General features: G+C 40.8%; 1 protein-coding gene and 1 long non-coding RNA gene across 5 annotated transcripts in view; one reads left to right on the forward strand and one right to left on the reverse strand.

The window, feature by feature from the left end:
• vps13b (vacuolar protein sorting 13 homolog B) overlaps positions 1-22,334 on the forward strand; it is a 297,078-nt gene that overhangs the window by 173,035 nt on the left and 101,709 nt on the right. For all 4 annotated transcript variants that reach the window (XM_082550699.1, XM_082550697.1, XM_082550698.1 and 1 more), the window contains 2 exons: positions 16,140-16,343; positions 21,176-21,302. In XM_082550699.1, the coding sequence (XP_082406825.1) occupies positions 16,140-16,343; positions 21,176-21,302 (331 nt within the window). The remainder of the gene's footprint in view (positions 1-16,139; positions 16,344-21,175; positions 21,303-22,334) is intronic.
• Positions 21,207-22,334, reverse strand: part of LOC309716726 — a 32,304-nt gene continuing 31,176 nt past the window's right edge. The window contains exon 4 of the long non-coding RNA XR_014279504.1: positions 21,207-21,282. This is a non-coding gene — a long non-coding RNA (uncharacterized lncRNA). The remainder of the gene's footprint in view (positions 21,283-22,334) is intronic.

Here is a 22,334-nt window from a genome sequence, read left to right on the forward strand (position 1 = left end):
GCAGGCTTCCCGTCTTTCGCCCTCTTCATCTTCAGCTACAAGGCCGCTGTCAATTTACACAGCTGTAATCATTTTCCTGTCTTGAAAAGGCCGTCTTTTTCCAAGTACGAGCACCAGCCCGGGGAATGTCCAGCACACTTTCAACCCTCACTTTGTTGTGGTTTGTGTCTCTGTAAAATTTCATATCTTTCACTCCCTGCTCCCATTTTTCTCTCTTTCTATCTTTCACTCCCCTTTTTCCACTGAGATGTTTTTTTAGAACTCAGGGAACATAGTATTGAAAGGTTCTTCTATGCTGGGGAACAGCTTTGAAATACCAAGATAATTTGTCTTTTAACATAATATTAAATTAAAAAACAAATGAAGTATATTCATATTTTAAATTACAAAACATACATGATTGTCAGATTATTTGGCAAATCTGAAAGGGCAACCAGACATCCCTGACTGAAAGAGGGCTAATCTTTAAAGTCTCACTATGGCTACACATGGCTTTCATTTGTGTTTTTATGACTCATTTTTTACTTTGAGAATATAGAAAGAGACAAAGAAGCTCTCCTCATTTATCAGACAGGAAAACGCTTAATATTTGCTCCTTGTTGTTGTTAAATGAAACTTTTAAAATTTTGCACCGAAGCAATTTGCCTTCTCCATTTGTGTGTCTGCACATCTCATGTGTTTGAGACTTAAAATATCCTGCGTATTTCCCACCACCCCCACATCTCGAGGACACAGCTCTAGATTCCATCACATATTCATTTACCTCATGCTCTTTCCAAAGGAGAGTTATGAAGCATCCAGCTGCCACATTTTTTTTTGTTTGTTTGTTTTGATCTGTGCAGATGCTCGTGTTTCTACAGTAACGGCAGGGAAAGCTGTGCGTGAGCGGTGATACAGAATCTAGTTAGCATGATGTGGCTGTATCAATGGACATGATGTACTCCTGTCTCTTTTTCTTCCACACGGAGTTTCCAGAACATGACATTTCTTCATGCTACCGTCTTCTGCTGAATGTCTCTCTTTTCCCTTGTGTTTCTATGTGTATTTGTTATTTCCTTCCTGTCTTCCGTTTTCTCTCGGTTGCTTCGGTGTTGGTTAAAATGGTCCCACTCCCAGTCACTTGTGGTCAGTAACCCAGCTCCTTATTGCTGTTGAATGGCTGCCTGGTTAAAGCCACATATATGTCCTAATAAGTGGTTGTGATGGGGATCTCCCCTCCACAGATAAACTCAGCCCAGTGAAGCCAGGATGTTGCCTGTTACTAATAAAATTCCCTGGCAGAACATTATATGCACCCATCTCCCACAGTAGCATCCTTTCCATGGATGGGAGTGTGTGAATAAAGTGATAAAGGAATACAAGTTGCCAAAGAGGGAAAAAAAAAGTTTTACAATTCCAAGATGTTTTGTGTATGTCCTATAATAAAGAGCGATTTCACTCACTGCTCTGGATATTTGTTCACTCAGTTGTAGAAGCAGAAGTAGCGATTCTGTTTCTCCTTGGAGGTGTAAAAATGTAGCGTATGAGTATATGACCGCTTATAGGCCTTCAGTACAACAGCTCTGTTCAAAGGTGCAAACCTGTCACAGCGTCAGCAGCCACCTCAGTAAATTCAGCGAGGTTCATATGCTGCTGGTGCTGCGCTAGCAGAAGGATTATTTTTATGTATTCTAATCTCGTCCTCACGTTGGGTTAAAACATTGACCGATCTTCTCAGGTGTCTCCATGACAGCTGCAGCTCACCAACTTTCTTTTCTTTTCATAAAAAAGTAATTCTTTTTCGATGCTCTCAGCTGGTCTCCTTTCTTGTCTTCCTCCTCATCTGTCTTTTGCTCATAAAACCCAACATTCCCAGTAAATGATTCATTAGATGCTTCAGCGCACACTTGCCTCATCACTCACTTTAGTCGGCTGCCAAGTGCCCCATTTCCCCGTTTGTTTACACCAGCGAAAAGTGCTCCAGCTTTGCTTCGCTGCCGCAGCGGAGAGGAGCTTCTCAGGCCACACACAGTGACACCCAGGACCTACTCTTATATACACTAAGTTCATTTAAAAACTCCCTGGCTGCTGCGGAGGTTTAATGATGAACTCGGTTCAGAAGCTACGATGGCAGTAATCGTAATATCTCGCCAGAATAAGAGGACTCTTTATCATGATTCTTTTAGACACCTCCATTGACCTACCTAAACAATCAGGTGCTTTCATAAGAGGCGACCTTTTATGCACCTAAATTCTGTTGCTGTTTAAGGAAGCTTAGGTATAATTAGTCCCTGCTGTTAAAGTTTATCTCTACACAGAGCACGATTTTAGAATGTAAAAACGGTGTCTGGGGATTGCCCAGCCAGACGTGACCATGTGAATCAAAGTTCTCTTTGATCTATTTTCATCTTTAGTTTTAGGATTTAAAAATATACTGGATCATCTTTTCCTAGTATACACTCTTCACTCCTATTTTTTTTTTTGAAAAATTTCAGTATGTTATTAACACTGAACTGTGGGCAAAAGCCAAACCAACTCACTAAATCTCTTTAATTGCACTGGTCTTTTTTTTGGGCTAAGTAGCTGTTTTGATGTTTTAGTTAGTTCATGTGTGTATATTGATGTCATTGCTGCTTCTTTTATGACTGGTTTAAATACATGTTTTTATACCAATTCCTTTTGATACTCCGTGATTATCTGCATTCTGTTATAATGCATTAAATGCGGACGATCAATCATTATGGTGTACTTCAGTAATCAATAGTGGTCAGTCTAGGCTGTTATCGACGTAAAAGGGAAATGCCACTGATCCGTGTGAGCATGCTGAACTGCAGCCAACCAACAGAAGATTCTTACAGCAGATCCACCCTGCAGGCAAACGTATGTGAAGTGGCTGATGGTGTGAAACAACAGCACTGGTGTTCTGTTTGGGCCTTAAAGGCAGAGGAATGAGACAGTGTAATTGAAATTGTTAGACATGAAACTTTCTTGGTTAACGCTAAATCATGTAGCTCCATTTTGTTCTTTGATCTCTTTTCTGCACTCTTACTTCAGATATACATCTATTCGCTCTCTTTCTCTCTTCTCAAGAAAAAAAAAAGATAAAATAAGCGGAGATTGGAGGGTCAGCCAGAATAAACATTTTTTTTGTCATTCCGGCAAATGAAACACCTGGTGCTGGTAAATGCAGAGGACATATTTCACATTGCCTTGACGTTTAGAATTAATGCAGCATCAAATTGTTTTAAAAATGGGGACAGACACTACCTAGAGTAAATCATACGCCCCCTTTTATTAAAGTTCGCCTCAGAATTTATGCTTTGAATCTGACAGGATAGCCTGCATAGAGTCGACAAATGAGACTTGGGAGTAGGATGAGGGTCTCACGCCGAAACAGTTCTCAGACAACATGTTGTAATGTGAACAGGAAGTTTAGATTCAGCCACTGAAGCTGCAGCTTTTTCTCGATTATTTCCCCCCATTTTCTTTTTTGCTTTTAGATAATTATTTCTCAGTATTTGCTGTTGCAACTGGGGTCATGGAAGAATTTCTCTAACTCTCAGACGCTATCACAAACACATCAGATACACATAGTTGATATGATGAAAAGGAAGAAAATTCTGTTTGCCTGTAAAACTGTAAATGAGATGGGAAGATTTGCTTTGTGTTTGCAGAGCTGATGTTTTGAACGTAGAGCAGAGGACACTAGATTTGACGCACTGGGTTTGATTCTTGATCTGTGATTCAGAGTAGCTGACCACTGTGTTCAAGCATCAAACTATGATGGTGATAGTTGACTTAAGGGTTTACTCCACAGTGTCACAGCTGACGACCAGAAATCCTTTTTCTGTCCAACAATAGGCGATTGAACAGATTATTGCAAAGAAAAGTAATGTAAATGCTTATTAAAGTACAGGATTTTTAACCTATATACCTCTTTCTGTCCCCGCAGATCTATTGACTATGTCATTGATAAGCTTTTGACGACAGCATTGCACTTTGTTTAGCTGGCAGCGTCTTGCCTATGAGCAGGGAGCTGTATACAGCATCTTGTGTGCTGTGTTGTGGTGTCTGCTGACTTCTGTGTACAGCCTGTGGTTCATTCCATAAATATCTGTGGCCTCTGTGATGTTATTCTCAGGCCCTCCACTCTGTGAGAAGATTGTACCACAACACTTGTATTCGTCGGCCTGCAGTTAGAGGTTTAGGGAGATTAGGAGGGAGAAAACCCCAGCCTGGGCCCAGCTATACATTTTTTATGGCCATTTATGCATATGACTCCAATGTAGTGTGCAAAAAAGGGGAGAAGATAGAGAGAAGGGAGTATTAGGACTCACCACAAGGGAATCAAACAAGTAAACCACAACTTATTTTCCTCCTCTTTTTTGGCACAGTGAGATAGTGATGCTGGCCCGTTTGCCTTAGGAACAAACGGGCCAACACTTTGGTCTTAATAAAGTTTGAACAGCTATCCAGTCAATTTGTTGTAGAATTGTTCCAATGGGATACATTGTTATTATTTTGGGTAAAGTTGCCAAAACTGTCCCTTTAGTCTATAATCCATGTATTTGTTTCCTGAACTGCTTATGCATCTTATTCAGATTAAGCTAATTTTAAACATGTTACTTTTTAAATCAAAGGGTTCAGCATTTACCAGAAACAAAATCTCAACTCTGGGAACAAGATATCTGAGGATAAGTAAGATGTGTTTCTGCAGGGTTTGAATTAAACAAAAAGAATATAATATAAACTCCTTAGAAAGAGTAAATGCTAAAAGTGTGCAGTGTATGTCACTGTACTTCCCCAAACACCCAAAATGAGCTCATTAAACCCTTCCATTTTATTTTTCATTTTAAAGCTGAAATAGCCATACAGATACAGCGCGGATCATTTTTTCCTCTCATCTGTCTGCATCTTTGTGTTGGAAGCAACATGGATTTCTGCATGCTTTGTTCAGTGGCACTGAAGGTGACAGACCTTAATGCAGAGCTTCCCGGAAACTGTTCATGTGTTTTGGCATATTGCTGTCAGTCAGCTCGGGATGCATGCTGACAGAGGCAAGAGGGATCATGCCTCAGCTGTCCTTCACTCATAAAGGGCCTGATCCAGGGGTTGACCGCATGACCACAGGGATCCAACCTCAGTGATTGTGTGTGTGTGTGCGCGAATGGCTCATCCTGAAGCAGGATATTAGGGTTCTAAGAATACACCCTGCCTCGGAAGCTCTGTGCTCAACTGCAGCGTGCGATATACACATTCTAGCTCTGGTGTGTGTGTGTGTGCCTGAAAATGTGCATTTGCAGTCAAACCCCAGCCTTGTGCATAATTGTGTTTTAGTTCCTTTTCTGCCTGCTCATGACATGTTGATGTTCTAGCATCCTGCGTGGTTGGTTTGAAGCTGTCATTTTAATGACAATGAGACTCAGACTGGCCAGTCACACAGCAGTAGCAGGGGCCAGGTGGACTATCAGGGGAATAGAAATACAGTATTGACAGTCAGTGTGTCTCTACTTTGTCTAGTTTCTTTTTCCTCCATAAAATTAACACAGAAATAGCTGAACTTGAGCCATGTGTCGAGATACACAAAGAGGTTTCACAAAGTGCATTTGGAGGACGAGTTATAGCCCCTTTTTTCTTATAGCAGTGAAGCTACATGTAGCTGTAGTGTTGTTACAATTATCAGTAGTTTACTTCCATAATAGAATAGTTTCTGAAATCCACTTTTATAATTGTGGTGCTCATTAGGTTTACAACATAATGTGGCCACCAGATTGTAAACATTTACACACATTTGCTTTTTTCTAATGATTCACCCATGTATATCTGCACACGTGTATGTGTGTGGTCAGTAGTCTCCCGCCAAAGTTATCAATGGGCTACATAGTCGAACATCACACCAGAGCAGAACTAACTGAAGTACAACAGAGGGGAAAAAAAGAAGTCGACCTCGAGAAGGAAGGAATGTGCAGATGCTTTCAAATGTCCATGTGTGAAGCCACAAGCTCTGCTGCGGCTCTGGGAAGCCAGTAAGAAACCAGTGGCATAATTGCCTAATGCTTGTGTAACAAGAGGCACATTACAACCCCAGGAGGCCCAGCTAGACTTGAAAGAACAAGAAGCTGGCACTAAAGTGGGCTTAGATTTGTCTTCCTCCTCCCAGTCTTTACCAGTTTTTAAAGTCCTTACTGCTTGGAATAGTTTATTTTAATGTATATAATGTAAACTAATGTGTTTAATTACTCCCCCTACAACTCTATTTTCACTTTGATTTTAGAAGGAGAACATTTCTTTTTAAATAAACAAATTCAGTGTTTTATGTGGTCCTGAGTTATGTTCATGTGTGCATGTGTGTATATATCTATATCTCTCTCTATATATAGATATAGATATATTCCCAGCATATGAACACAGGTCTTTAGCTTAACGATCTGTTTCACTTAGAGAGGCCATTGAGTTATTATGAATGTTTACATACATCAGTTGTGTTCTGCATGAATCAGATATCAGACACAGTAGATTAGATTCCTGAGGCTGTCGTGGACACTTTGCTGTGCGTATTTGGTTGAACTCGCCCCAGAATTTGTTCATGGGATCAAAATGGGCCAGTTTTACAGCTAGTTGCGTTGTGTGTGAGAACGTCAGTCATGTTACTTTAGCTGCAGGTTTGAAGGAAATGTGAAGCCACATTATAGACAACTTTGGTGTGTGGTCCCCTGTCTTCCCTCTATAACTTGCCACACACCCGTGTACACACACACACATGCACAACAGCCCTCCAATCAGCACCCCACCCATGTCAATTTATCATCGCACTGCTCTTGTTACGCACATGTTACCGGGGCAAAAATTATTAACTGAAGCAAATATGCTTTGCTCCATATTTTTATGCTGAAATGAAATGTCCAACTGTTGGCAAAGCCTCCCTTTCATTCCTCTGTAATGAAGATGAGCCAGTGTTTAAAGCAATCTTGTCCTCCCTTGATTTGTATTCCATCTCCTCTTCTTAAATCTAAGCAGGGATTTTAAGAGTGTTTTTTTTTTTTTTTTTTTTTCAGGTCTCGCATTATCTGCAGTCAGTAATGGGCTGGTATTGTTAGTTTTTAAAAGCTGCAAAATAGTTTTTAAGCAGAAGAAGGTTTTTTTTTGAAGGATGATATCAGCTGGAGATATTCAGCTATACATATGTATCTGTATCTACACAGACACACACATATTTGAAACACAAAAACATCCAATACACAAATTTGCCAAGTCATCTCAAATAGCATTTATTGAAGCTTTTCCTTCTCCTCCTTAGTCTCTCCTTTTCCTCTGCACTGTTCTTGCTGCAGCATTCCATATATCCTCCCCCTTCCCCATTATTTCTTCCCATGTGCTTCTCTCTCCTCTAATCTCCCACTTCTCTGCAGGATGTTGTTGAACATTTTCTACATTTGCCCTCGTCTGTTCCTCACTTTCCACTTTACTTCTTGTTGCGCCCTCTCGTCTGTCTCTTTCTGGTCAGCTCACAGGATGCTTTAGAGCATTTCCTGCCACCAGGGCGACAGGAAAGAGGCACAGTGAACCTCTGTTTGATGTGCCATCTCCTTTAATTCTTTACACCTGGACTTCTTTTCTGCACAGATTTTCTGCTCAACAGAAGCACTACTTGTTCCACTCCTTCCTTCCTTCCTTCCTAAACCATCTCTCACTCCATTTTTTCATTCTCTCCCCGCAGCCTCTGACTGCACAGCATGCTATTTGTCCAATATGTTTTTCAGATATCCATGGAGTCACAGGGGGCTGTTGTGTTAGCATCAGATCTTTTTCATCTCTCAATTTCCCGTTTTTTTGTTGTTGTTTTTTAAAAAAAAGCAGCCCTGTCCAGTTACTAGCTTGACTCAGACACTGCTTAAGATCTACTTTGCATGTTTTTGATTGTAATCTCCCCCTCTCTGCTACTTTTTTTATTATTACTATGTGTTTCTTTTCCCGTTGTTTTTTTCCCCCCTATTCAACGTTCTCTGTGCCTGCAGCTGTTTAGGATGTCGGCATGGCGGTCAGAAGCTTTGGCATTGTGTTGTTTGAATGCCATATTTTCACAGCACTGCCTGTTTAGAGTTGTGGTTTGTCAGGAGCCTGGCCTGCAGGGGCCACTTCCTTCTCACTGTTCTGGAGTCACTGTACCAAAACACTGACTGGCAAGAGAGGAGAGGGGAGAGTGAAGGAGGCTATTAAAAGACAAAAAAGTGACTTTGTTGGGAACTGTGTAAAGAAAACATGTGAAACATGTTTTCAAACAAGAAGAACTGAAAGACTGAACAGAGATGAGATGTTGCAGGTTTTTCTATTCATTCTGTGCTTGTATGAGTTAAATATTTCTACTCAGTCTGTTTATCACACAACAGTTTCATCTTTTTTTCCCATCCTTTTGGGTTTTTTTCCCCCATTTTGTGTTTCTCACGTCGTGCGTGTTCTTCGTCCTGGAACAAGGTCTTTGCCACCAAACAGACAGAAACGACTCATCTCGTGCTGATTCTTAGAGAACACTGTCACTGCACATGTACAGTATGGTGGGTCCAGATGCGAATGATTGAACACAGCCTTTATTATAGTTCTGTGGAACGCTATTTCAGCACTCTGTTAGTTGATACAGGGGATCCCAGCAATACTTAACCTAGTAACACCTTGACTTTCCCTACACTGACAACTCAAAATGACTCAAAAAGTCCAGGAGTACTCTCCCCTTGTGTGATTCCCTCAGTTAGCGAGGGAAAAGGGGAAATCTCCCATATAGAAATGTCACTTTGTGTAAATACTCTTGGAGGTCTGGATGAATTTGAGATCCGCTTCAGAATTATAAACATTGGCTCCACAGTCATTCGCAGAGGAGGAAGAATTAGCTGATGTAGGAAGCATGTGTGCCCCAGATTATTGTAATTATTTTATGCTGTTTTTCCTTGCTGACATAAAAGTATTTGGATACTATCTCACGAGAAAGCAGTTGCAGTGTTGCAGTCCTGGGCAGCACCAGAGGCTTTTAAGCTGCTCTCGTATTCTCAAAGTCCGAGCCGTCTCTCCTTTAAGCTTGCGATTTAGACATACGTTTTTAATTCCTTTATGTGTGGCGCTTCCAGCAGCAAGTTGTTGTATTTTGTTTCATTCTGTCTTTTGTTTGCTGGAAAGAAATTTGAATTAGAACAAAATGTTGTTTAAGGTCGAGGCAAACGTCAGTGAGAAGGACCTACTGTTTTAGTTATCCAATTACATGTTTGTTCAGCCTGTCTGCTTAACCTGTAGCATACGTTAACCTAATCAAATATGGCCATCATTTCCCTGACTTTGTTTAGGAAAGTTTTTGCTCTTTGTCTGAAGAAGGATAGGGCCTTGATATGTAATCTGGCTGCTTTAAACATTTGTCAGAATTCAATAATTGCTGTAAACACAGTGTAATCAACTTCAAAGGCTCTGCCAGAGAGACTCGTTTTCACAGATAAAAATGAGCATCTTCAAAAATACACACAACACAACTGTTTCTGTACTAATGTGAACCAGCTTGGCAATACTGAACCACTTAATCAATATCAAGTGGAAAAAAACAGTAGTGGTTCATGCAGTTGGATCCATAAAATGAGCTTAATTTTACAGCTCCATAAAACACTCTTTTTGCCGGAGCACGACTTCTTTATGTGCAGGAGTAAACTTCGATTTTGGATGCTTATCGTGTGCCTATGTGTCTGAGCGCTGTGCTGTGTAACATTCGTACAGTTTTGTGAGAGACTCCTTGGTTTTCTGTTTCTTGTCTGTGTTGATGGTGTGTGCAGTGGCTGTATGCATACTGAGTATTTCTACTAAGTATGCATCACTGCTTCACCTATTTTACTTACAACTGCACTGGCTTGGGTCCCGAGTCATTCTAAATCCTTTATATATCAAAGGGGTTTCAGACACTTCAGGCTTTGTCAGTCAGACCTACTGAACACACAGGGGTTGCCAGAGACCTGTAGCAAGCTTTGGATCAGGAATCTTCCTCCTTCCGAGTTTTCCAATAATTGGTGTAAAAGTAACACCGAGGTGTGGGCCTGTTTTTCTTTAACTTGATGAAGATGATTGCACGTAAGGGTAAGCCAGATTCTTAACCACCCCTGCCATGTTCTCTGCTGCATCCAGTTATGAATAATCTATTCCGTGCATGTGTTTAGCGATTAATTAGAGATAAGGCCTCTCAAATTAAAATGGTTGTGGGATTACGTCACTTTGAAAATTGCTTGGTGGGGACACAAATCTGGTTTCAATCTGAGTTCTGAGGAAGTAAGCATTCCCTTCACACCTCGGCACCAGGGACCCACTGCTGAAACTCATCCTGACATGTTTTATAAAAGCAGTATTATGTCCATTTTCAGAGCAGAGAGGAAGCATATCAAATCTGTTACTGCTAAGAGAGGAAGTGATTTCACAAGCACTGGCCCATTCAGATTTGTGGGAGAAATCGTAGGGTTGTCCCTTTGTGACACGTAGACTCTCAAACACACACAAATGCAATTATTACCAGCGTCAGCTTCGAGCGTGTATTGCTGGAAAGGATCTGAGATGGACTAATATGCACACAGGTCTGCAGGTTCAGTTGTTGAGGATCCAAGGACCCTTTTCAACTAGATCCTTTGCAGATGTACCTGCTGTAGGATGCAATCCAATAAGAAGTCATTGCCCTTAAAAAGTCACTGAATTACTGTCCCTGTTACCCAGGAATGCTCCGTGCTTGGAGCTAGCAGCAGAAGCGACAGAGGAGCAGAGTTAAAGCTAAACAGACCAGGCAAGCTATGTGTCTGTTTGCGTGTGTGCATGTGTGCATGCGTCCATGCATGCGTGCGTGCAGCCATAACTAAGGCGAAGCAGAACAGGAGCAGTGGGGTTGAGGACGACATCTGTGCATTTCAATAAATGGCCCTTGCAGTGCTATTAGCCAGGACAAACTGCAGAGTACTTTAGACTGAAAGTTTGGAGGTGCATCAAAGTTCTGACTGATGTGTAGCCAAGGATATGCAATAAGTACGTCTTTAAAAAGACTTTTGATATAATGTGTTAATAAATGAGTCAGTATCCACCATGTGACTGTAGAAAACGTATTGAGCTGTATAGTAAATCTTAGAATATAACAAAAGATTAGCAGTTTCATTTGTGCAGTCAGTGAATGTGTGTGTGAATTCCATGAAATGTACATCTGCTGAAGCCAAAAGAAATACCTGTTCAGTCTTAAGGCATGGCTTGTTTTTTGTTTTGTTTTTTCTGCAACATGGAGATCTGATGCAAGAATCCGATTATGAATTACGAGCGTGATGAGCCTATAAATTACACCGGCCAGACTGTCATGTTTAACATGCCATCGTGGAGAGCACATGTTATCCAGTGACTTTTACGCCTAACGCAGACTGTTTATAACATTATAACTTCTCTGACATGTAAACTGCATGGGAGATAAATGACTTCTGTAATTATGATATGTTGAAATCAAAGTGCAAACACTGACTTTTAGTATACACCATGTCATTGTAAACAGAGGCCCGTCTTCAGTAGTGCTTTCTCTTAACGTCTTACCATCGCGTACCGCTGTCATGAGGGTGGTTTGAGCTCGAACTAAGCCCAGCTTGTATTGTATATAGAAGTAATAGTTTCCTCCTAAGATCTTGTGTAAATATGATATAATTGGTCGAGTATGAGTGTCTTTAAAGTGCAATCAACGTAATGAATAACATGCTTCTGTTGGGAGTAGCAGGGGAGATGAGTAATGCTGCTGGGCTAAAATAAAAAAGAATAGATTGAGTTTTTGTCATGGAAGTTTGTCAGTACATCAAAGCCAATACACAATTCAGGAAAGCAGCAATTTCTGTTTATTGTGTACTGTGCCAGTGAGAAAAAAAATCAATCAACTAAAGATTGGATTTGTTGTACTTGGCTAAAAAGTAAGTATTTTGTTATTGCCAACTGTGACAAATTAGGTGCATTGTTTTGGTTTTGTTGTCTTGGATATTTTGTTTCTCGCGACTGTGTTCGACTCCTTTTGAAAAAGCTCCAGTCATCAAAAATCATTTTAGTAGCAGTGTCATTAAAGTCCTTCGGTGACTGCGTCTTAGATTCTGCTGACTTGCTTTATTCCACAACATCATTTTCCCCTCGTGCTCTGAGAGCTACTCGGCATTCTTGTTCGGAGCCTTAATTACTATAATTGGTAGATGCAAATTAAGAGCAATTGGACTTGACTGGGGTCATAAATCCACACCTCAGAAGTTGCCGAATTTCTGGCAATTCAGAGCAGACCACCGTAGGCAGGGGTGCTTAACTTACTAAGTAATTGCTGGTTTCATGAATCATAATGCTTATGAATTCCCCCTCGGCACACACACAAGCCCAGTGGGACTCCGCTTAAAGCCGATGGGAGTCGTGGCAAGCTGATTGTGGAGCTCGGCAGCTCTCCACGACAGAAATACCACGGAGGAGCTGCTGGGTGCTAATGGTGTTTGACCGATAACATTTGGAGGCAGGGAGAGAGATGATCAAAACCTCAACTGAACACTTGCCTTTTTTTTAATAATTCATGGATGAGTGATAGTATTCGTGCTGGTGTCAGAAAAACAGTTTGCCTCTTGGATGTTACTTTAGCGTTTGGAAGAGTGGTTAAGCCCAAGTGAAAAAACACACCGAAGCATGCAGTGTTTCTATTTCATGTGTAGCATGTGTTCCTTCACTTTAAATATACTGCTCAAAACCTAGTACTTGGAAAACTTGTGAACATCTGTTTACAAGCCTAATTTAGCTTGACTTTGCCGAATTAAGCTTGAGATCTCAATGAAATTTCTACTCAGTATGTATGTTTTATCAGGAGAGCAGAAGCAGGGCCCCATCTCTCTCAGCACACACACCCATATTCCTATTTACATATAAACCTGCCTCTGTTGAGCATGGAAGTAGACATGTATTGCATGTGATTGTTGGGGAAATGGAGTGAAACACAGGTCTGGGGTTGAGGGTTCAGATTGCGGGTTTCAGAGTGACGAGATCCAGAAGCCAGTGACGCTTGGTATTACCCCGGTGCTTCCTGGCCCTCTGGCCCTGGGCCAGGGATGGGAATTGGGAATCTGTAGCTAGGGGTTGAGAGAGGAAGGTGAGAGACCGTTCAAAGCCATGGGCCACGATGCACCCTGCCCCAAAGGATCCTGGGCAAGCGGCTTCAGCGCAGCCCACAGCTCCCAAATTCCTAGCATTGGGCCATGAGCCTGAACCAGATCCCACTGTGGTTTGTTTTACAACCTTGAACCACAGCTGGCCTTCAAGCCCTCACTATGGTAATTCTACTTTTGCTCTTTTTCAGCAATCTTTTTACTTATTCACCCCTTTGCTTAACGATTCTTCATCCCTATAGCACTATATGTATGTATTTTACTTTTTTTCTTACAACCCACTTTCTCGTCTCGTGCAAGCTTACATCAAAGTCATCAAAGTTTATCAGTATATACGTTACATAACGTGCATAATAACCGTTTTTATATAGTTGCCGGTAAAATTATTTCATGAATCCCATTGCCAAATCTGCTTCACGTTAAGCACTCTGTCCTCCCACACGTCCACTTAACACAAATCATGACCGATGTTCCGCCCAGCACATGCATAGACCCAAAGAATGCTAAACAGAGGAACAGAAAATGCACTTAATCGCCCATTTTTATTAATTTATCCGAGTATCTCCTGTAAAAAGCATTTGGAACATCGTTTTCTTCTTCTTCTCAGTGATGAAGTATCAGTGAACATCTTATTCCAAGTCCTGCATTTTGGATACTAAACACTGCCATGGCTTTGCTATTTTGTCTGCTGTTTCCCACTGAAGGGCTTGCATTGGGTGGAGGGTTTGATTTTGGGCCATAATAAAGTTGGACCGGGGCCTTCATATTTCAGCTCTGATGCAAAATCGGCCCAGTGGCTTTTTGGACTCAAATTGGGTTTAAATAGTGTCAGAAGAGGGAGAGATGTTTTTTAAAATAATAGCCATGAACGCTGTGAAACAGAACATGCTTATTGCAGAGCTTTTGATCCATTTTTATAAATAGCAGAATTTTGTCGTAAAAAATAATGTTTCTGTGGTCTTTTCCTGCAATTAAAATAAGGTTGGCCGAGGAACAAGGGCAAAACTAAGTACTTGTGCTTGAGAAAAATGCCCCTCCCCTCCATGCCTTCCTCCCTCTCTCTTCCCTGCCCTCCTCATCTGTGAAAGCATGTCATTTATGACTTGTTATTTTCATTTTCCTCTAGATTTTCTGTGTGGTAGTGGCAAGCAGATGTCTGATAATGGGATGTGAGACAGAGCAGAAGGGTGTGTTCCACCTGCCTCTCTCTGCACGCTTTCAGTCGGTCCGTTATACTGTGGGCAGAGTGAATGTCATGCTTTCCCAAAGCATTCCCCGACTCCTCTTGGCCAAGCAGTGTGGTCTTCACATTACCAATCAAATATGTCAAACCACCAGTGTTTTCCCCCCACATGTACAACAAGAAAATCTGGCTTCAATTATTATTGCACCCCAAGGGGAACTTCCAAAATTCCTCCCCTCCTCATTTGTCAGAAATGAAGCTCTCTCGTTTCCTGCGATTTGCTGAAATATGTCTTTTGATATTAAATCACACCGGTTTCCACTGGCTGCATGACCAAGACAAATGTTTATCATATTTATTTATGTCACTGAAGATGACCCTGCAGCTCGGCGATGTAGAGGCTTGGCTGCAGACGCTCATGTTATGTTGATTATGAGTAAGAGTCTCCTAAATAAGCTAACGTTAGGAGATAATTTGGAAAGCATATGAGGTAACTGTGGTTTTCTTTAATGTGAAAAATACAGTTTAGGCACGGGGAGGGTGATGGAGGTACTGTTACAAAAACCCTAATGAATCTAGACTGACACATCCCACCCAAATGTTACAGAGCCCTTGGTTTGATTTATATTATACTTTGTTGATAAATGTGGTTCCAAATGTTGATTAAGGATCTGTTTCACTTGTTTGTATGTCAACAAATCCAAGTAAATCCAGTTATACACCTCTGATCTCCCATTGCCATTGTTTTTGTACTTGGTGCTTATTGTCATAACATCACGCTCTGGTAGAGACCTTTCCAGAGCCGCTAAGCAGGGGAAACGCTATATGAAAATTGCCATTGACGTTGCCGAAACAAATAAAACTACTCATGCTGCTGCTACATCTGTAGCCATTTTAAGCTCTTATTTATACCATTTAAGCTCTCATTTGAATTCACCAGCACAAATAAACATATCATAATGAACCAAAAGCCCTGATGTCATATACAGATGTTGAATTTTGATTATTCCTTTTGCCTCATGAATTCGTCAGGATCTTGTCTCTCAAAGGCAAAATAGATGACATCACTTTTTCTTGGCGCTGACGGGACAGTCTTTGCTCACTTGACTGTAGCAGTTTGACTACAAACACAGCGCTGCCCACTCCTGACATATCTCTACATCTCCTCTACCACATTACAGTTGGTGTACACTGTACAAGCCTGTGTTTCTGGAGACGGAAACAGCAGGCCAAAGGCAGTAAGAGCCACTCTCCAGACTACCGTGCTGTCCAGCCAGGGTTTAAACAATGTTTACTGCCAGCGATAAGCTGGCATAAATCAAAACTTTATAAAAGGCAAGTGATTTCACCTGAGGCCTGCAGAGGTTTTTTTTTATCTGAGGTCTGGCTGCACAATTCCTTGGTCTTACATTTAGTCATAAATCATCCCGTAAGAAAAATGTGCTACTAAACCACTGAAAAAGCAGAAAGAAGCAGTCAGTAGTGGTTAGGGCCTAGAGCCAGAACATCTTTACTGGTTCACTACAACAGACTACCTGGTGTACCCCTAGGCTCACGTACTTTATCATAACCAAGCATATAAAGTACAGCCTGACACAACCGAACCTCTATAATAATAACTAAAGTCATATTTTTTGCATTTAGTCTATTTGACATCGGCACCTCCTTGTTGAATCTAATGCAAAGTATATTGCACAAGTGAAATTAAACTTAATTGCATTTAATGTGTCTTACTCTTTCCTTCTTACATGATGACTTACTGAACATCCAAACCTCAAAGTAGCCCTAATATGAATACTGACTCAAACTTTTTTTTCATTCAGTCGTGCATTGAACCTTGGCATCCTTCGTGACCCGGGCTCAGAGGTGGAGGATCGTCAATACCAGATCGATCTTCAGTCTATCAACATTGGGACTGCTCAGTGGGAACAGCTTAAACCAGAAAAGGAGGGAATCAAAGGAACTACATCAGCAGAGAGTGAGAGGAGCTCCCAGAACCCTGCGCTGGAGTGGAACATGGCTAGCAGGTCAGGAGCCACTTGGATGTTTCATGAGTTGCTGTGGCGAATTTAATTCTGTCTTGTATGTGTATCACAGGTAGATGTCTCTGTACCAATTACTTTTTTTAATTGACTGATCACACTTCTCACATTTTTGATCCAGAGGTGATCACTCCTATATCCCTTTGTAATCCCACTAGGAGGAAATTAATCTATGTTTTATTGATAGTATAAATAAGTAGTAACCCATCAAGGGCTTGACCTCTACTGCATGAACAACCATGATGACAAAATTATAGATGGTTGGTAAACATGGGAAGAATATATATGCATAGGTCAAGTCTGATGAAGTTGCCTACAAATGTGTGGCTTTTAAAAAAAATAATGTTTTACTAGTGTTTCTGATCTTTGTTTTTTTACTATTTTCATTTCTGGTTTGAATCTTACTGGTTTTAAATTTCATATTTCCACCCCAGTCAGGTAGGTGCATGTGTGGGTGTATGTGTTTAATCTGCTAAGAAAGTCTTGTAATTTATATCAGTCGTAGTTATTGAGTTAGCTCCCTATCATGCAGCCTCTCCATGCACGCTCATAATTACAAGTCCTGTCACTTTTTTCTTAGACTCGGGAGCTAAAACAAGCATGAGTCTAACAGCCTGTTTGGCCCCACATCCTTTTTTCTGCTCATGTTTTGAGAGGGAACAGGACCAAAAATCACAAAATCATAGGCAAAGGTTCCAGATTTGTTCCCTGTCAACTAAAAATAAGCCTCATGGAAGAATGCAGTGCAAAATCAACACGGGCCTGATTGAGACCGAGTAGTCTCAGGTCATTGGGACTTGCTGGCTGAGATACTCACACCTTTCACACATAGATGGGCACACTTTCCAATGCAAACAATACAATACAAGCAAACAGTCATACATACTCATTAGGAATATTTTTTTTTCTTTATTGTATTTCTTACACACAGAGACAGTATGATTGTCTTGGAAGAAGACTTTTCCAAGACAATCATACTGTCTTGGAAAACATGATAGTGATGCTCAGCCCTCAGCTCTCAGACCTCCAATAAGACCTTTTTATTGTGACAGCCAGACTTATTTCATGGGAGCTCTGTTCTTTCAGTTTCTTCCTGAAAGGCATCTTGCTGCACTTTCTCATAAAAGCAAGCACTGCTTGATTTTATGTGCTTCCTTTGTAGGGCTGTTCGATATAACGATATATATCGGATGACGATATAAAAACGTCTATCGTTTCATTTTACGCTATCGTTTGTTTCGTGGTGTCGCAAAATAAACTGTTTACGGCAATATTTTTTCATCGTCACTGTAGTGGCTATATTAATTTCTTAAAGTTCTCTATTTCTCATATATTTAATATAACCACACTACAGACGGACAAGCAACTGTTTTTATGCGTTGTGGTTAGCAACAACAGCATCGCGTGTTCGCTATATTATGTTCCACATAAACCTTTCACAATAAAGCTCAAGATCCTGTTGAGACTTTTCAAAATAAACTGAATCACGTGAAAGATGCAGATTATTTACGGATGAGAAGTAAAAAAGAGCCGCCAGGTGCTAAAAAATAAACCTTAGACTCAAACGTTAGAACAGTCTTTTCCCCGCAGCACGCCGTGTAATAAATACTCACAAAGAAAACTGCGGCCGTTACAACTTATGTCTAGAAATGTATAGTTTCATGCATCTGTTAAAACACTCAATTCCAGCTACATGATGCGCAGCTGGAAACACTTCCCGCAGGTCGAGCTGCCCGAGATTCACAGAATTTACAGAAAATGTTACATTTTTGTGATTTATGTCGTTATTCGGACGATAGAATTCTTATATCGGGATATGAGATTTTGGTCATATCGCAAAGCCCTGTTCCTTTGGTTTGTGCTTTTCAGTATATTATCACTACTTCTACACCCCCATGCTACAGTGTTGTTTGGCCTGTTTGTGCTGTTGGCAAACAGATATACTAAATCACAATGGCAAAGTAAAAATAATGGGGTAAATGTTGTTTATATCTTAAAAATGGGTCATTTTAGCCTTTTGCTGGGTGACAACTAAGTAATGTGATTTATCATAATATATTATGCATTATTTAACTTTGGTGGATATAAGTGAAATGTTAATGTGAAATTAAAGCAATGGATTATAAGGTATTATAGCAGTATAAATAGTTGGTCAATATGTGGTTGCTAGATAACATGTCATATAATCTGATATACATAAAAACCATCAAGTACCTAAGATATATCTGTGTATCTGTTTGGTGGCTCAACTCTATAAAGAGATCATGGACACAGAAACAAACACACAGAGATTCTTTGTATTATAGTAAGAACTTCCTCTGTTTCTTGTTGGATTGTGAAAAGATAAAAATTCTTAAACCGTTGTGTTCCCTTTCCAAGAAGACAATGGAGTTTAATATGCATGGGATGTTATCTCTAAACTCTACCTTGATGTTTTTCTGTTGTCTGTGCACCAGTTTTTATTCGCTTGTCTCTAATCCTCCAATCCTGGCCAGGTCAGCTGTAAAATAGCTCTTTTAGGTAGTGGACTTGGGCCTATATTTGTCTTACATTCTTACTACTGTGTCAGAGACGCTCACAAGAGCAAGGGGCTTCTGATCTTTAATCCAGTCACATTCTTTCTTTCTTTCACTCAATATGTTTCTCTGCAATGGGCCTAGTGCCAAGTCCACATTGTCTGAAAGGGCAATGAGGTGACATTCTGGGCTCTCACTTTGGGCTCCAGAAGATGCTAAAAATCTTTAGCATAGATTTAGCTGTCGTAAGACATACTAGAGTGGGTCTGGATTTCTGTTTCAAACTTGATGATTGTATGACCTAATATGTAACAGTTCTTTTTGCACTCAAGAGGATTGACACCCACTTTTATGGAGTAAAGGTCACTAAAGTTTGACTCCTGTTTATAATCAGAAGCTCCTAGCTCTTTATCACTGGATTGTCATTCTTCTTTAGCGTATATTTCTTTTCTGATGTTTCCTCTTTTTCCATTTAACTCCGTAAGATATCGTTTACACAATTAAGGTATACATTTATAGGCAGGTGTGTCTCTATGGTCATACTGATAAGGTCAAAGTCAGTAGTGGTGTTGGGGTCTCGTCCCAGCTCTTCCATTTAACCTTAAAGCAATGCGACTCCCCTCGCTGTAGCAGAAACAGCACTAGAAGCTCGGCAGGGCTTTGGTGCACTGCAGTGTGCTGCGCCTCAGCTACCAACACTACCAAGTCATAGCTGAATGTGTGAGAAAATTCCAGGATACTGAGGAGAGGGGAGCCAAGTTCACAGCTTTACTTGTCTGCTGCAATCATTAACAGAAATACACCACCTTGGTTGCAACAAGTTTTGACACACACCACTTCTAAAGTTCACACCTTTTCCTTTTTCTTTACATTGATACCCTCTCTCTCCCCCCAGCCTTAGACTCACGGTATGTTGATTCTGCTGCTTTTTGGATTTAATTCCAGTAGCGGCTGATCTGCAGTGGCCTCAGTTTGCTTCCTGAGGTTTTGTGAGGAAATTCCAGCACTGTGGATCCACTGACAGGATCTGTCCTCATCACAGTTTGTAGTTGCTGGCTAGGAAAGACCTTGTGTCACAGAGCTGCGAACTCTTCCCATCGCCCCTCCTATCAGTCGCCCAGTGCAGGCTTCCCTTTTGTTCATGCCACTGATATTCCAATTTACTGATTATTCTGCGTCCCACTGAATGAAACAAAAGTCAATCTTTCCATATTTTGTTTTTGTAATGACCCCATTGAAAGGCACGCGCACATACACAGAACCACAGGATTCTCCAGCCCACTCAGAGACTTCCATAATACTGGTAAACTGAGCTTCGGGGCTCCTAGCCTTGCTGGTGAATGATAGCACCTGTCCCCTGCAACGAGACACTCATTGTTTCAATCCCCGTCTGAAGGGAGATTAGCCAACACCAATTGGCCTCACAGATCATTTCACCTCTGAATTAGTCCTCCCTCGAACTCCCCACTCAAAGAAATGTGTCAGAAAATAATCCCTTAAGGGCACTGGTAATGCACATTTGTGTAGCAGAAGTGAATATGATATTGTTTCTGGTTAAGAACTGTACTCAAGGCCACCTAGAAACTGGGCCTTTTATAATCCCAGCCAACTATAAATATTGGAAGCTGTACTGCTTGATTGTTTTAATAGCAGCAGATGTGGCAATTAACACCACCTTATAAAGCCCACTTGTATATTTGTTTTACTGCTAACAAATGTTCCCACAAATATGACTTGATTGTGGGAATGAACATTAGTGAAATGGAGAGTTGATATGAGAAGGTTTCAGCTCGTTCGTGTGTATACAATTAAGAGCTGTTCCCAAATGAGACTTGTCTCACTCAGTCTCTGTTCAAGCTTGCAACTAAAATGCGTAAAAGAAGAAATGTAAAAAATCTCAGTGATGGCAAAAACCTTACAGATCGTTTATACGAGGGGAAGATCAATTTCTAAGTCTCTGTTGTCAAGTTTAGCTTTTCCTCTAATGCTTTGAATCTTAAAACCTAGAACAGCCTTGAAATGCATGTTTGCCTGTCAGCACGACAATAAAACTCTGTTGTGAAGACTTTTTGTGGTTTCAACTGTGTTGACGTGCCATCCCCAGGCAGATGGGACGGTCTCACAAAGATTTTTTAAGTACTAACCATGAAAAGATATTAGTAAACAAAAGGAGGGGAGTTTTAGTGAAGATAAAAAGTCCTTTAGGTTTCTATAAGGTATACAAAAGCTTGAATACATTTTTCATGGTTGAGAACAACAGTAGCAAAATAGTAGTTGATGAGGTGTCTGATCTCTGTACAGCATCCGGAGACACCAGGAGCGCCGGGCCATCCTCACGCCGATCCTGACTGACTTCTCTGTCCGGGTCACTGCTGCTCCAGCTATCATCTTCAGCAAGAACCTGTCCCCTGACAGTGGACAGACAGAGGTGAGCATCCACTCAGCGCTACATGAAATACTGCGCATGAATTATTTCTGTAGAGAGTATTCAGATTTTCTGAATGAAAATGTCTCTGCACTGTAGAAAAGTTAAAATCCCCCGGAACTAGGGAAAATTATATCGAAACGTCAAAGTTTAAGTCTGAGAATAGACAAAGATTCTTCTTGTGCCCTTTGACCGCGACCTGTTACAACTACGACTGCAGCCATTACTCTCACAATCCGTTGCTCATATGAAAATAGACATTGATTATGTGAGATGTCAAAAGTATTTACATTTTCCTCCTAACGTACAGTAACTTACTCATTAGGAATCGGCCGTCCACCATGTAATGGGAGGTTTTTGACCCCGAGAGTTCAAACCTTTCTGCTTATACAGCTGATGTTTTCTGGCACCGCTCTCTGAGACTTCCTGCCTCTTTGATGCCTCATCCGACCACGCTAACGTGCCCCTTGACAATGCATAACAGCTAATCCATAGTTTGTGCTTAGACACACACACACACACACACACACACACACACACACACACACACACACTCTCTCTCAATGTGATTTGTGTAACTCCCTCAGATATGGAAACTCAGAGCCAGGAACAACAAAACACAACTTTGAACTAAGTCGTGTAGAACAATTTCTATAATAAAAATCATATTCATTTTGTCTAACCGCTAACTACTGTTAGCAGATTTATGCATGGTTCCCACACAAATGTAAAAGCTATTGCTAATGAATCATTAATGTATTGAATGTATTATAGCAGTATGTGGTTCCTCGCCAGGCTATTCTGTAACTGTTATTGTAACCTTAACATGTTCGACCAGTCACTTTGACCGCTAACAGAACTACTAATATTTATAATGTTAATGCACTTCTTATGTTACTATAAATCTAAATGAGAAAAAAGACAGTAGTGACTTTAATTTAAAGCTCAGAATTGACAAAATAAAATTTAAAAACAGTGGCAATACCCTTTGTGGGTTATTGCGCTAGGTCTGTCATGTGTGCGTGTGTGTGGTTC

The sequence above is a fragment of the Aulonocara stuartgranti genome, assembly GCF_965226115.1.
Source record: "Aulonocara stuartgranti genome assembly, chromosome: 11".
Classification (NCBI taxonomy): domain Eukaryota; kingdom Metazoa; phylum Chordata; class Actinopteri; order Cichliformes; family Cichlidae; genus Aulonocara; species Aulonocara stuartgranti.